At 53.4% G+C, this 14,408-nt stretch overlaps 1 protein-coding gene across 1 annotated transcript in view; it reads left to right on the top strand.

The window, feature by feature from the left end:
• Window positions 1–14,408, top strand: part of DZIP1L (DAZ interacting zinc finger protein 1 like) — a 17,193-nt gene extending 2,785 nt beyond the window's left edge. The window contains exons 3-14 of the mRNA XM_054074570.1: window positions 2,428–2,955; window positions 3,136–3,220; window positions 4,568–4,680; window positions 5,033–5,194; window positions 5,427–5,564; window positions 6,476–6,506; window positions 7,255–7,299; window positions 8,158–8,294; window positions 9,185–9,377; window positions 9,771–9,975; window positions 10,687–10,838; window positions 11,935–14,408. Coding sequence (XP_053930545.1) covers window positions 2,428–2,955; window positions 3,136–3,220; window positions 4,568–4,680; window positions 5,033–5,194; window positions 5,427–5,564; window positions 6,476–6,506; window positions 7,255–7,299; window positions 8,158–8,294; window positions 9,185–9,377; window positions 9,771–9,975; window positions 10,687–10,838; window positions 11,935–12,056 — 1,911 coding nt within the window. The 3' untranslated portion in view covers window positions 12,057–14,408. The remainder of the gene's footprint in view (window positions 1–2,427; window positions 2,956–3,135; window positions 3,221–4,567; window positions 4,681–5,032; window positions 5,195–5,426; window positions 5,565–6,475; window positions 6,507–7,254; window positions 7,300–8,157; window positions 8,295–9,184; window positions 9,378–9,770; window positions 9,976–10,686; window positions 10,839–11,934) is intronic.

Genomic DNA, 14,408 nt, shown 5'->3' with positions numbered 1-14,408 from the left:
ATATTAACGAGGCTACACATCAGAGCCTGCTTTAGATCGTTAGGGGATTTTTAATTAGTGGTCCCTGCAACCTCCTCCTCTTTTGGAGTGGTTAATGTGATAAAGCCTTCATGAACTACTCATTCACCTGCAGGGACCATGTGTCACTACCCGAAGGGGCTATGGGACGTGCAGGTATGGGTTAGGGGTGTCTGCGTGTGGGACTGGATGGGCATTGAGATCCCTTCCAACCCAAACCATTTTATGTTTCTAGAGCAACAGTAGTGATCTTTTCTGGTCGTACAAACCTGGAAAGGGAAGGGGCTTGCTGATCTGGCATGAAAAGAGAGCAATGAGCAAACCCTAGAGAGAAACTATGGTTAACTCAACGTCACCCTGATCTACAGCCATCTCTAGAGGCTTCCATGCCTCACATGCAATAAGGAGAGGCTCCTGTGGGAGGCAAAAAAGGTATTTAGGTGCCTGATTGAGCAGCCTAGAGAGAGGCAAAGTTGTGAAGGGACTTATGCAGGGCAGGTATTTGGGGGAAGAGCAGAAGCCTCTGTCTCTGAGAATGAAAGAAGACTTTGCAGTGCATCTGAATGCTGCTGAGCTGGACTGAGGACAAACTAGCCTTGCAAGGGCATAAGAAGCACCGTGCAAATGAAGCCACTCCAGCAGTGCGAGTAGCAAAGATCATGGGGTAGGGGTGAAAAACCATCCCCAGGGGACAGAAAATGCTCCTGGGCTGGCAGACGTCACTGGGTGCAATATCAGCACCAACCATCTCCACCCTGCACAACCCCAGGTAACTCTGGGGAAACCCCGTGATTGCTCCAGCATCAAAAAAAAAAGATGTGAACAGGATCGTTTCATCCCTGTGCGGGCACCAGGAATACCATCTCTGCTAGGCTCTTGGTTGGAAAACCCTGCATGCAGCGTGTTCAGCCCGGCAGCCCCTTGTCCTTGCTCTGCCCTGCCTGTGCCACCCTGACTCTGAGTGCTGGTGGTCTTGGAGAAAAGCAAGTGCGACCCTTGAAGCCTCCCACTTGCAAACAACGTTTTAGGACTGATACTAGAGCAAAAAAACCCTGATTTTTCGCACTATTTCTGCTGCAAACAGGCAGTGATAAGCACTGCTCCCTTTGAGTTAGCAGAGCCTAGGAAAGCTTGGCTCTGTTGCACCACCCACGCAGTTGTTCGTCGTCTCCCTGGGATTCCTGACCATGTTTGTTCTTGTCGGGTGAGCACAAAAGTCGCTGCAGGCTGTGAGGAGGCAGAGGTGCGTTCTGGGCTGGCTGGGAGCCCCTTCAGCCCCGTACCCAGCACGCCAACACGGCAACGCTGCTCGACTCCACGTCCTGGGGCTCAGCCTGTGCGGAATCCCCAGCCACAAACACGGTGAGTGGCCTCGCAGCAAAGAGAGCTTTGAAGAAATGAACTATCTTAAAGGTGGCAGGGAGGCACAACGGAGGGGAAAGTGTGCTGCGAGGCAGCAGCAAAGCCCTAGCTAGAGAATAAGAACAAGACAGGTCTGTCTTGTAGGTTTAAAATGATGTATTTACTCCCATTTTCCATCCCCCGGGGCCAGTTTTCCACCCCTATCCGATGGTTTCTGCTACACTGGAGTTGCTTCATTTGCACAGTGCTTTTTGTGTTCTTGCAAGGTTGGTTTGCCCTCAGTCAGATATAAAATGATGTGCTTTAAATACAGTTATTTAATTAATGTTTAGGGCATAGCTAGGAAAATGAGCGAACACCACTTCTGGAAAGGGTCTGGGTTGGAGCAGGGCACTCGGGAGGCAGCAGTGTTGCGATATGAAAGTGTGTGCAGTGCTTGCTGTGCGTCAGTTGAGAACAGGTTAATGCTGTTTCCTAAGAACAGGCACATTCATTAAATCATAGACTCATGGAATGGTTTGGGTTGGAGGGGGCCTCAAAGCCCATCCAGAGCCACCCCTGCCATGGGCAGGGACACCTCCCGCTGGATCAGGGGCTCCAAGCCCCATCCAACCTGGCCTGGAACCCCTCCAGGGATGGGGCAGCCACCCCTGCTCTGGGCACCCTGGGCCAGGGCCTCCCCACCCTCAGCGTGAAGCACTGGAACACATTGTCCAGGAGAGCTTTTACAAGTTCAGGGGGAATTTACTTTCAGGAGGGATTTACAAGTTCATTCAGAATGGGTTGTTGTAAAGAGCTGTGATGTGATGCTTGTAGGAGTCCCCGTTACAGCTGGTGCACAGACTGAACGTTCTGTGCAGGATTTAGCAAAGCAGTAGACAGCAGCTCTGGGTGGGGAGGGAGAAAGAAAGGGGTTTGTTTGCTGCCGCATAAAATAAGCCCTGACCCGCTCCCCAGTGCCTGCAGGGTGTGCAGGCTGGCAGGGGCTCCAGCAGAGCGCGAGGGTGGCAGTAAGGTCAGCCCTAACCCATCCGTTTTGCCTCCCAGCCCTTTTCTGCAGGCATTCACCACCTACGGCAGCAGCCTGGAGCTGTGGGGATGCCCGGAGCAGCTCCAGGACTCACCATCCCGGTGGACATCCCCGCCTTCCACTTCCAGGCCCGCCGGCTCAGCATAGACTGGCGTCGCCTCGGTGCCATCGACGTGGAGCGGGTGGCCCGGGAGGTGGACGTGGCTGCTCTCCAGCAGCACATCACCAGTATCACCTTCTGCAACCTGGACGGGGAGCGGTGCCCTCACTGCGGGCAGCCAGCCGACCCCATCCTGCTGAAGGTGCTGAGGATGGCCCAGCTGAGCATCGAGTACCTGCTGCACTGCCAGGAGCGCCTGGGGACCAGCCTGGCCACGCATGCCCAGCACCTGCGAGCTGCCCACGCCGAGCTGGCTTGCACCCAGCAGCAGGCGGCGGAGCAGGCGGCACAGCTCCAGGGGGCGAAGGAGGAGAACAGGGCATGGAAGAAGCTGATTGCCACACAGCAGCTCTTCCTGCGAGCTGGCCCCAGCGCCTACTGCAAGGTGCGTGGGGGGAATGGCTTTAAATTGGAGGGGGGAAGATTTAGATTGGACATTAGGAAGAAATTCTTCATGATGAGGGTGAGGAGACCCTGGCCCAGGTTGTCCAGGGAAGTCCTGGCTGCCCCATCCCTGGAGGTGTTCAAGGCCAGGTTTCTTCCCTGACTTTTTCCCCCTCTCCAGTGCCACCTCTGTGACAAAGCCTTCATGAACTACTCCTTCCTGCAAGCCCATGTGCAGCGCCGGCACACAGAGGCCACCAAGGCGGGTAAGCACTGGGACAGTTGCTCCCTTCGCCGTCCCAGGTAGGTTTTCCCCCCACTTCACATAGATGCTGGAAACCAGAGTGGCCATAGGAGGTTAAAGACAACTTCTTACAACTTCATTCTTCTTTGGCGTTTCTGCGGATGTTGACTGAACACTTTTTCCTTGCTGCCCTTTCCTCAAGCACAGATAGGACGGGTGGTCAAATAAGAGACTGCATGTGCATTTACAGATCATCCCTGTGCCTCAGTTTCCCCTAAGGATCTTCTCCACCCAAAAACTCACAGAATCATGGAATCAGTTGGTTGGAAAAGACCTTTGAGATCATCCAGTCCAACCGTACCTGTCCACTACTAAACCAGATTCCTGAGCGCCTCCTTTACCTGTCTTACAAACCTCCAGGGATGGGGACTCCACCATCTCCCTGGGTGGCCACTGCAGGGACCTGAGAATCCCCTCAATGAAGATTTTTTTTCCAATCTAAACCTGCCCTGGTGCAACTTGAGGCCATTTCTTCTCGTCCCATCACTTCTTACTTGGGAGAAGAACCCAGCACCCACCTCACCACAACCTCCTTTCCAGGAGCTGCAGAGAGTGATGAGGTCTCCTCTCAGCCTCCTCTTTTCCAGGCTGAACAGCCCCAGGTCCTTCAGCTGCTCCTGGAACCCTTGGGCTCCACCCCCATTCCCAGCTCCATTCCCATCTCTGGATGTGCTCCTGCCCCTCAATGTCCTTCTTGGAGTGAAGGGACCGTGGGGATGGAGCTGCGTTGGGGAGCACAGGACGCTGTTTTGGTAGAGTGGTAGAGGGATTCATCTTCCCTGTGACCTTTTATTGGCAAGGAATTGATGCTCCCTTGCAAAACACTTTGAAAGCTGCAGGTGTAATGTGCTGTGTGAGAGCCACTGAGCCTCGGTACAGCTTCACCTGCATCCGGCACTGGGACTTGGCAGATTAAAAAGATGCTTTTGCTGTTGGCTTGCAGGCTGATGCAATGTGATGAGCTGAGCTTTGCTCCAGAGGCACCTTCCCTTGTGCAGCCTAAAATGTCCAAGCAGGGCGCTTTGGCTGCTGGAGAGACCAAACCTGGTGCAAAGCTGCGCTGCTCCACAAGCAGCTCATGTCTCCAAGTTTACAGAAATTAAAAATAAATAAAAATAACCAGAAACCACATGGCCAAATGCATCCTGGGGTTTCCTGCAGCTCAGCTGCTGCCTTCACCACCCTGAGATCCTGCAGCGGTTTTGCTCCATGCTTTAGTAGGATTCTCCACCCCACGCAATGCAAAATCCCAATAGGAGGTGCAGGTTGCACCCTGCTCACAGGGTCTCCGTTTCCCTGAGCTTTGCAGAGCGGCAGAAAGTGAAGCAGGTGGAGCAAATGGAAGAAGAGGTGGAGGAGCTGAAGGCAAAACTGCAGGAGACGCAGCAGCAGCTGGAAGCAGAGAAGCTGCGCAGGGAGCAGGTATGGACTGAGGGCACCACTGACCCTTTGGAAAAAACAGGGCGGGGAGAAGTTGTGAAACGCAGGGTGTTTTTAAAGCACAGGTGATAAAGATGCTGCAAGATATTTTCTGGTGGAGCTTGCATTTATTTTGTTGGAAAACTTGTCCCCTGTGGGTGATGTCCTGTGGAAATCAGGACCAAGTAAGCTGTGCTGTGTCGAGCTCCCCATGGGGTGCAGGCAGGTTCTGAGCAGCGAGGGGCGCAATGAGAGCTGGGCGCTCATCCCCCTGGTGCCAGGGCTGAAACCTCAGCCCTTGGTTCTTTTAATGCAGCAAAGACTTCTCCTGGGCTGATTTTGCCACTCCCTTTAGGAAATGGAGAGAGCTCGCCAGCAAGAAGAGGAGAGCAGGAGAGACTGGGAAAGGTGGAAAGAGGAGGAGAGGACAAAGCTGCGTGAAGAAATAGATGGCCTGAAGCAGCTCTTCCTGACAACATTCAAGGATGTGGCCAGCAGGAGCAGCGCCATGGAGGCGGTGAGCAAGCACCCTGCACGCTCCTCAAAGAAGGCAAGGGGATGTCCAAGCCTACTGCCTCACCTGGTCCAGGTGGCATCACAGGATCACTGCCCAAAGAGGCCTCGTTTCTTTGCTCCTAGGGCACAGAAGTGTTTTACGGCTGGAAGAAGTGGCTGGCCAAGTCTGGGCTCCTGAGGAGGAAAACAGAGCCTCCTGTGAGTCACAGAGTTCCTTCCTCTCTCTGCTCCAGAAACTGCAGGAGCTTCAGGCCAGAGAGACAGCAGAGTCCAACCTGGGGACCCTGCAGAATGATGATGCTGAGGAAGCACAATGGTGGGCATCGAGCCAGGCAGAGCCACAGAGTGAGCGGGAGAGGATGGCAGGGCAGGTGAGTGGTGCTAAGTGCCTCCATCCCTACTGCGTGTCCCAGGAGGTGCCTTTGGATGGAGATGGGCCCACATCCATATTTCTCAAAAATAGGTATGTTCATAGAATCATAGACTGATAGAATGGTTTTGGATGGAAGGGACCTCAAAGCCCATCCAGTCCCACCCATGCCATGGGCAGGGACACCTCCCACTGGATCAGGGGCTCCAAGCCCCATCCAACCTGGCCTGGAACCCCTCCAGGGATGGGGCAGCCCCCACTGCTCTGGGCACCCTGGGCCAGGGCCTCCCCACCCGCACAGCAAAACATTTCTCCCTAAGATCTCATCTCAATCTCCCCTCTTGCAGCTGAAAACCATCCCCCTTGTCCTATCTCTTCCCTGCTTGATCAAGAGCCCCTTCCCAGCTTTCCTCTAGCAAAGCCTTTCCAAGACGTCTTTCCCGTGCGTGGTGCTTTGAGCTGGAGTGAGTTGGGAATGGCACTGCCGTTACGGTGCCAGCTGACCCAAAGGGAAGCTGAATTTCTCCAAGCATGGATGCAATTGGGTACCCCTGCCCACAAGATGCCCACAACCCAAGGAGAGATATGGCTGTGTTTTTGAGGCAGAGTGAATGGACAACCAGGCACAGGAGATCGAGGTAGGTGCTAGATGTCCTTGGCAGCTCTCAGGCACCTCGCTCACAAAAGGCTTTGTTTCCTTTATGGTTCAAAGCCCAGAGATGGTGGGTCTCTTCAGAAGAACCAAGGAAATAACTCTCTGGGAGAGTTGAGAACCCACTTTAGGCTTTTGCCATTTTCTGCTCCTTTTTTTGAATGCACTTAATAATATCACTCTGCAGGGAGAGGAAAAATTGCCTGAAGGTATAGACAAAGAAATCATCTTTGAATGACGCCCAGTCTGTTTCTTTACAGATTGAGCTGCTCTCTGCGAGCAAACCTGAAGGTAATGATCACATTTTTAAAGTGAATCTATTTGGGTCTAGATAAATTTCTCACAGCTAACATTCCTTCAGACCACAATGTCTTCTCTGTCTTCCTCTACAAAAACATGCCATGGAGTCCTCTCGGGTGAAGCCATGAAGTGGACACCTTCCGGTCCCTTGCCCGTCTTCTGCAACAGCACAGAAACTAACGTGTCTCTTGGGTGGGTTTTGCATTGTAGCCATATCCTGAAGGAATGAGGTTTCCCTCAAGCGCTCACAGCAAATGGATGACCTTGCATCCTTCAAAATGATGCTGGTAGTTACTTGCATAAAAATAGTGAGCTGAGGCATGCTGTGGTTTCCTCTTTACAGTCTGGGTTTTCTGTAACCAAATGCAAGGGAAAGAAAATGAGGACTTCTCAGATTCTCAGTGCTCAGCTGCAGGCACGGCCAGGTGCTGCTGCTCAGGAAGCCAAAATAAGCCATGAAGCAGCGATGGCTGTTAGCAAATCCCATCACTGAGCTCAGCCCTGAAGGGTAGCAGGAGGCTATTTGCCCTCTGACATCCTCCAGCCAGTAGCCTTGGTGGGCGAGCAGTCCAGGGTTTACCTTGGGGATGTTCTCCAAGGGCTAGTGACAGCCCTGGACCCCAAATGGACAGAGTGTCCGTACTTTCTGTATAGGAAGACCAGGTGGTGATCAGTGCTTGCTTCTGCACTGGGGCCTCAGCTCCTCTTTGAACTTCATAAGCTCCCTTCTTCCCTGCAGTGACCCAGGAGGTGACCAAAGTGGTGACTGATGAAGAGCCATCAGGTGGGTACCAGAGATGGGATATTACCTATCCCAAGAGCACGAGGATGAAGACGGTGTTTGGCTTCGGCTGTTGTGCGGTGAGGGTGAGGGGGTGCTGGGCAAAGCTGGCAGTGATGAGGTGATGGGCTGGGGACAGGAAGGATGTAGTTGCTGGTCCCTCCTCTGAGGACAGACTGAGAAAGCTGGAATTCTTCAGCCTGGAGAAGAGAAGGCTGTGGGGAGACCTTAGAGCAGCTTCCAGTACAGAAAGGGGCTCCAGGAAAGTTGGGGAGGGGCTCTGGATCAGGGAGGACAGGGATGGGATGAGGGGGAAGAGTTTTTGGCTGCAAGAGGGGAGACTGAGGTGAGATCTTAGGGAGAAATGTTTTGCTGTTGTGAGGGTGGGTTGGCCTTGGCCCAGGGTGCCCAGAGCAGTGGTGGCTGCCCCATCCCTGGAGGGGTTCCAGGCCAGGTTGGATGGGGCTTGGAGCCCCTGATCCAGAGGGAGGTGTCCCTGCCCATGGATGGGGTGGGAATGGACGGGCCTTGAGGTCCCTTCTAACCCAAACCATTCTATGATTCTTGGCTGTGCAGAGTACAAGAGCACCATGACCAGCCAATGCTTCACCTGGGAAAGCTGTCCCAGGCAGCTGCTGGGCTGTGGATGAGGTTTTGGAGAAGTTGTAGGCAGGAATTAATCAAACTAGAGGAGGAAGTTGTCCCTTTGTGTAGGGGATGTTGTCTGCTGAGAGTAACCAGTTTCTTGCTCTGGGACTGGTGGGACCCATGTCCACAAAGAGGAGGAAGAAGCACCAGCCCCGTCCCCAGGGCACAGACCATGTGTTGCTGTGCGGGTACCAGCACCCACCTTTACTCCAGACAGGGAGAAGGCTTCCCTGGGTGGGAAGCAGAGGCTGCTGGAAGCCCTACGGAGAAACCCAAACCTTCTGAAGCAGTTTCGCCCCATCCTGGAGGAGATGTTGGAGGAAAAGCTGGAGCACATGGGTGTCAAGAGGGTAAGTGCGCCCTTTCAGTGCCAGCAATGCTGGCCCTGAGCCAGCGCAGGGATGCAAAGATATTTTTTTTTTTTTGAGGGGGGGGGCAGGGGGGGAATCTGAAGCTCTTACAGACATTAAAACCAATCCCCATCTCGAGCAATCACCCTGAGAGGCAACTGGGAAAGCGGAGCCAGGATCACAGAGAAGCACAGGGAATAAACAGCTGTGCTCGCCTCTGGAGGCTGGTTATTAGTGTCTCTCCAGCAAATCTTCCTCACAAGCAGCCTTTCATATGCTGAATTACTCAGGGCTCCCTCTCTTCTGGGGAAGGAGGGCATTTGAGGGCACAGCAGCCCCTGTCACAGGGTTTCAAGGGGACTTTTACTGTCCAATTCCTTTTCACGCCAAGCATATTAATCAGCACCTCCTAGGAGCCTTCCCGAGCTCCTGGCAATGCAACACCACCACCTAGCACCTCACAGAGCTGCTGCAAGGGCAGCAGGCTGGCAGGCAGCCCACGCGGCATCGCTCCTTCCGCCCCTGTTTCTGAGCAAGGGTGCGATTCTCTTTGGTCCCATGGCTGAACAATGACTTCTGGTGTCATTATTCACTGTAAGGAGCACTCTTATATCCTAGAAATTGCCCCAAATAGCAGAGATTTACTCTTCAGTCATTTACTGGTGAGGGCTTTGCATGTTATGACCAAAGCCTCACTGTCGGTTGTTTGCTTGGGGCACATTGTGGTGGGGAACAATGGGTGTCAGGGCTGATGAGAGCGTCCTTGGGGTTTGGAGAGGGCTCGGAGCTTGCAGGATGCTCTTGAGATATGGGCAGTGCTGCCAAGGCCTTGTTTCACACATGGAGCCATGGAAGGACAACGTCAGGCCCTCAGCCATCCTCTGCTTTAGGTTGTGAAGGGGATCTCCACTCCTACCTACAAAAGCCTTCAGGCTCTGGTTAGCCTTGAGCAGCAACAGAAGGCTGAGATGTTTCCCAGTCTCCTCCGCCTGAGGCGTGAGTTGGCCCGAGCAGTGACAGCGAAAATCAAGCGATATAAGAAGCCCAGCAGTACCTTGCCTCGACAGCTCTCCATCATCCCAGGTGAAGTGACCTCCTCTCCTCTCTAGATACCAATCGTGGGGACCGGGGGCCAACCAGTGATGGTCATGGGATGTCATTCCCTTACCCCGTGAGCCAAGAAGACAGAGAAAGGGCAGGAAAGGGCACTTAGGGTGATGCAAATCTCTGCAATTGCTGTCTGCGTATTGACCTCGTGTGGGTTGGCCTGCTGTACTCGGGGTCGGGGGGGAACACTAGCTGTCCCCGAAAGCCCCAGCAGAGTGAAATACAGGTCTGGCAATGATTGCAAGTCCCTTTTCCCTCCTATTTCTACACAGCCCCATGTTGGGTGGTCCGTGTGGCTCCTCCAAGGTCAGCCCACAGGATCACCAGGCAGTGGGTGGTGATTCCCCTTGCTCTCTTGTTACCTTCCAGCTCAAAGCCCAAAGAGCTCCAGGTCTTTTCGAGGGTCACAACCCACAGCAATACCAGCATCAGCAGAGCCTGAAGCCTTGGTAATCCCCCAACCTGCTCCTTGTAGCAGAGCCCGCTCCACCCAGCACTCTCCAAGGACTCTCAAGGACACGCTGCGGCTCGACAAAGCCAGCAGTCCCCACCGAGGGCTGGTGCCACAGCAGAGGTGAGTCCCATTGCCTCCTTTCATTCTTCAGGCAGATGGGCAGTGCCTGGGACCCTTGGCCACAACCTGGCCGCAAGATGCTGCGTGCTGCCCAGACACCAGCGCCTTTGGGAAGTGCCGAGTCGGGGGTGATGTGGCACCTCGGAGGAGGCTGTTTAGAAAACACATTTCCTGGGATCTCTCTGTCCATATGGGCTGACTCAAACAACTCAGACCCCAGAGCTTGTACCCCACCATGTGGTGCTGGAGGTAAGCTTGGGGCATTTCCCACTGGTAATCGGCTCCTTTTTCCCCTCGCAGAACCTCTGCAAGGGCAGGACGGAGTTCTCTTGGGGGTTTGGAGCACAAGTAGTAAAGATATAAAAGTGAAGATGTAAATGGTGCAGACCATGCAGACGTAATATAGAGAGGGTGTGAGATGGCAGCAGAGAAGAAGGGGAGCTCAGGAAATGAGTTACTTTTTTGCTCCAGGAGCGAGAAAAAGCCAGAGTAAGGTTTTAAGCCTAAACAAAGGAATATCAAAACACAAGGCATGGTATGGGTGTGAGTATTTGTTGGAGACGCCAGCAGGAAAGTGTTTGCAGTGTGACGGATCTGTGCACACCTACGGTGAACGCAGAGCTTCTTCACAGGCTGCCCTGCATCTGCTTCAGGAGTGGGGCAGGGGATGCCAGAGTAGCCCGGTGCCCGACCCTTTTCTTTGTGCTTTAGTTCAGGAGTGGTGCTGGGAAGGAAGGATCCTGCCACGTCCCCTGCGAAGCGAAGCTCTAGGCAGGAGTCAGCACTCACTGCAGTGATGCCGGAAGATGAGACGGACTCTGACAGGATGGACCTGGACTCACCGGAGGAAACAGCTGGGTCAGGTACCACATGTTCTTGTAGCTACTGCTGCACATCAGCTAGGTGGTGGGGTGCTGTGTCACCTTCTTCCTGGGCATGAGGTGGGACAAGTCAATCCCTGCCATCCTCATACCCAGGCATGCAATGGGGCGCTGGTGGCTTTAACCATCTACAACGTGTGTGCTGACCATGCCAGAGTGTTTTCCTAGGGCTCGATAAATCCTGAGGCTGTTGCTTGGCACAGAAGGAAAACAGGCTGTCTAGAGGATGCAGGGAGCCACACAAGACCCAAAGGGATGGCAAATAACAAGGAGGAAAGCTTGTTTTAATGGTTGGCTCTATAGTGTAAAGACCAATATGAACTATGTGAGTGACCCGATTTGGTTGAAGATGTCCCTGCTCCTGCAGGGGGTTGGACTGGATGACCTGTAAGGTCCAATCTAACCCAAAGCATTCCATGATTCTATGGTTCCAAGTGACAAGGAACTGCTGTTGGGCCTCTTGGAGAGTTGGGGGGGCAGCAGGAGGCACCTCTTGCCTGTGCATTAACAGCTGCAGTACTTCTCGTGCATGGCTTTGGTGTGTCCCAGGCCAGAAAAGAGTTGTGGGTGCTCTGCCCCACACGACTACCCCGGCTGCCTCTGCAGATGGAGGTTTCCTCCAACATTCTTGCAAATGTGGGAGCGTTACCCAGCCAGCGCTTGCATGGGGAAGAAAACCCCCCTGCTTTATCCTATGCAGAAAACATTTCCTTCCTGAAACAGCTCCGTTGGGGTGGGTCCGGGCAGTGCTGGTGAGTTTAGAAACCAGCTCATCTTGGGGCTGTTAGTGGTCCCCTCCCTTCCCACTAAGACGTGCTATCACATTGGAAAAAAATTCTTTACTGTTAGAAAAAACCTGTTTCTTGACAGAATGGTGAAGCCCTGGCAGAGGCTGCTCAGGGCAGGGGTGGCGTCTCCACACCTGGAGGGGTTCAAAAGCATGTAGAGGTGGCGCTTGGGGACGGTGGGGTTGGGCTGACAGTTGGACTGGATGAGCTGGGTGGTCTTTTCCAACCTTAATGATTCTATGATCACTGTGCCTTGAGGGTCCTCATTTAATCCACTCTGCCCTGCACAGGGACAGCCACATCCACAGCACGGAGGCTTCTGGAGAGATGCCAGGATGCAGCGGCACGGAAACCTCCCAGCAAGGTGAAACGCTTCCAAGCCGTAAGCTCAGCATTGCAAAAAACGAGCTAGGCCACCAAGAAACTCCAGGTACCTCACACAAATGGCCACAGGGACATTCTCTGACAAAATTTCCAGGAAAAGGTCATGTTAAAGCCTCTTCTCCACTTGTATCCATCAGCAGTGCTCCAAGGCACAGCCTGTGCCCAGGGAGACGGAACTCACGGCAGCAGAGACTTGGCCCTTGGCCCCATCACCCTCTTCCAGGCATCTGTCCTTCTCTTCTCTTTGTGTTTTTCCATTCACCCTCTTTGGGGGGAAAAAAGAAAAATCAGTTTTCATGCAGTTGGGAGCAGAATCCTAAGTGCCAGGGAATCGAATTGAGAAAAGGTCTCTGGAACAAATCTAGAGATAATTGGAGCGATGCAATGGCAAAATTATTAAATTAGTAAAACGGGACTTAAACATAACCTCAATTCGTGGGGGAGAGCTGATGTAATTGAAGTAGCGTCAGAATCCAATTGCTTTTTGAGAGAAAAAAAATTTATAAAGATTTTACCCGAGGAAGGCCTGGCACAAACATGGGGAAAATTCTTTTTTATTGCAGTGGAGATGAAATTCTAGGTCTTCATCTGGCAAAGTGAAAAAAGGAACTTGTGAGCTATGGAAACAGAGAAAGGGGCTCCCATGTTGTGTCCAGATGCAAAGGTGTTCGTCCCTCTTTGTTCTAATTTTTGTATCAGCCTGATGGGCAAGAAAACATAGAATGGTTTGGGTTAGAAACCCCAAAGCCCATCCAGTGCCACCCCTGCCATGGGCAGGGACACCTCCCACTGGATCAGGGGCTCCAAGCCCCATCCAACCTGGCCTGGAACCCCTCCAGGGATGGGGCAGCCACCACTGCTCTGGGCACCCTGGGCCAGGGCCTCCCCACCCTCACAGCAAAACATTTCTCCCTAAGATCTCATCTCCATCTCCCCTCTTTCACATGGAAAACGTTCCCCTCATCCCATCGCTGCCCTCCCTGATCCAGAGCCCCTCCCCAGCTTTCCTGGAGCCCCTTTCAGCCCTGGAAGCTGCTCTGAGGGTCTCCCCTGAGGCTTCTCCTCTCCAGGCTGAACAACCCCACCTCTCCCATCGTGTCCTCGAACAGAGCTGCCCCAGCGCTCGGATCATCTCCGCGGCCTCCTCGGGGCTCTCTCCAGCCCCGTTCCTGCTGCTTTGCGGCGGGGCCGGTGCGGGGCTCTGACGGGCAGCGGCGGGTCCCGTGCCCGCGGCCGCTGGATGGTGCCACAGCACCAGAAACGGGCGGCAGCCGCCCCGCAGCCTCGGGAGCGGCTCAGGGCCCGCGCTGCGCCCTCCGGAGAGGAGCGACTCCCGCTCCCCTCCACTCGTGCCCGGAGCGAAGTGCCCGAGGGTGCCGTGAGCTTTCCGAGCCTCGGCGGCTCCCCCGCACTCGGCCTCGGCCTCTCTGCGGTTGTCTGTGGCTTTTTTCCTATTCTTTAAGCACTCCAAAAAAGCAGAGGCGGGGAGGGGAGAGAGCGGCTTTCCTTTGTGCTGTGTTTCTCTTCACTGGTGCTCCCGAGAGCAATGGAAAAGGTCTCATTTTCCTGCTCTGGGAAGAACCTTTCTTTCTTGAGTTGGTGAAACTCCAACCCAAAGGATGATTTTAAACATAGCCGCATAAGCCTGACTACTGCTCGCGCCTCTCTGTGTAAATTTAAGTGTGTTTTCTTACTGCTTTCTGTATTTTGTACATTTATGGTAACGCTTCTATGATCTTGATCCCTCAAAAGTAGGAGATTTTGGAAAATGCATTAGAAAAAAGTAGCATTTCATGTTTGCTCTTCTCTTTTCCAACCCTCTCCACCACTGGTTCAAACTTCTACTGTTCCCTAGCATTGCGTATGGATTTTAATGCCAGGGAGCAGAGATCCCAGCCAGCGCTGAGTAGAACAGGGTGAGTTAATTTAATTTCACTGACCAGCAAATGTTTCGTCTAGGTAAGCGTTCACAAACAGCAGGAACCCCTCAAAGACTGTCAGTCCATACCTCCCAATGGTGCACACTGCCCTGGGTGCTCGTACCCACCGCCACGATGTGGCTCTGTAACTGAGCGCCTTGGAAAGGCGTGGGGTTTTTCCATTTTAATCATCCAAGTCTAAGAACTACACTTGCCTTGTGTTAGTCATTGCTTACAGTGCTCTGGCCGGATGTGTTACTTCATGCTTAATTTATCAGCTGGTGTTCTTTTTGGTGAGTATCGATCATAGCAAACACTGCTGGCGATTAATTAAATAACAGAGGGATGTTTTCAGAGCACTGCGTTGGTAATGGGAAAAAGAACTGAGCCCCTTTCAGGCTGGGAGAGTTGGGGTTGTTCAGCCTGGAGAGGAGAAGGCTGTGGGGAGACCTCAGAGCAGC

This window comes from Cuculus canorus, chromosome 9 (genome assembly GCF_017976375.1).
Source record: "Cuculus canorus isolate bCucCan1 chromosome 9, bCucCan1.pri, whole genome shotgun sequence".
Lineage (NCBI taxonomy): Eukaryota > Metazoa > Chordata > Aves > Cuculiformes > Cuculidae > Cuculus > Cuculus canorus.
Note: the sequence above shows the minus strand (reverse complement) of the source record. Positions and strands in the feature narration are given on the sequence as shown.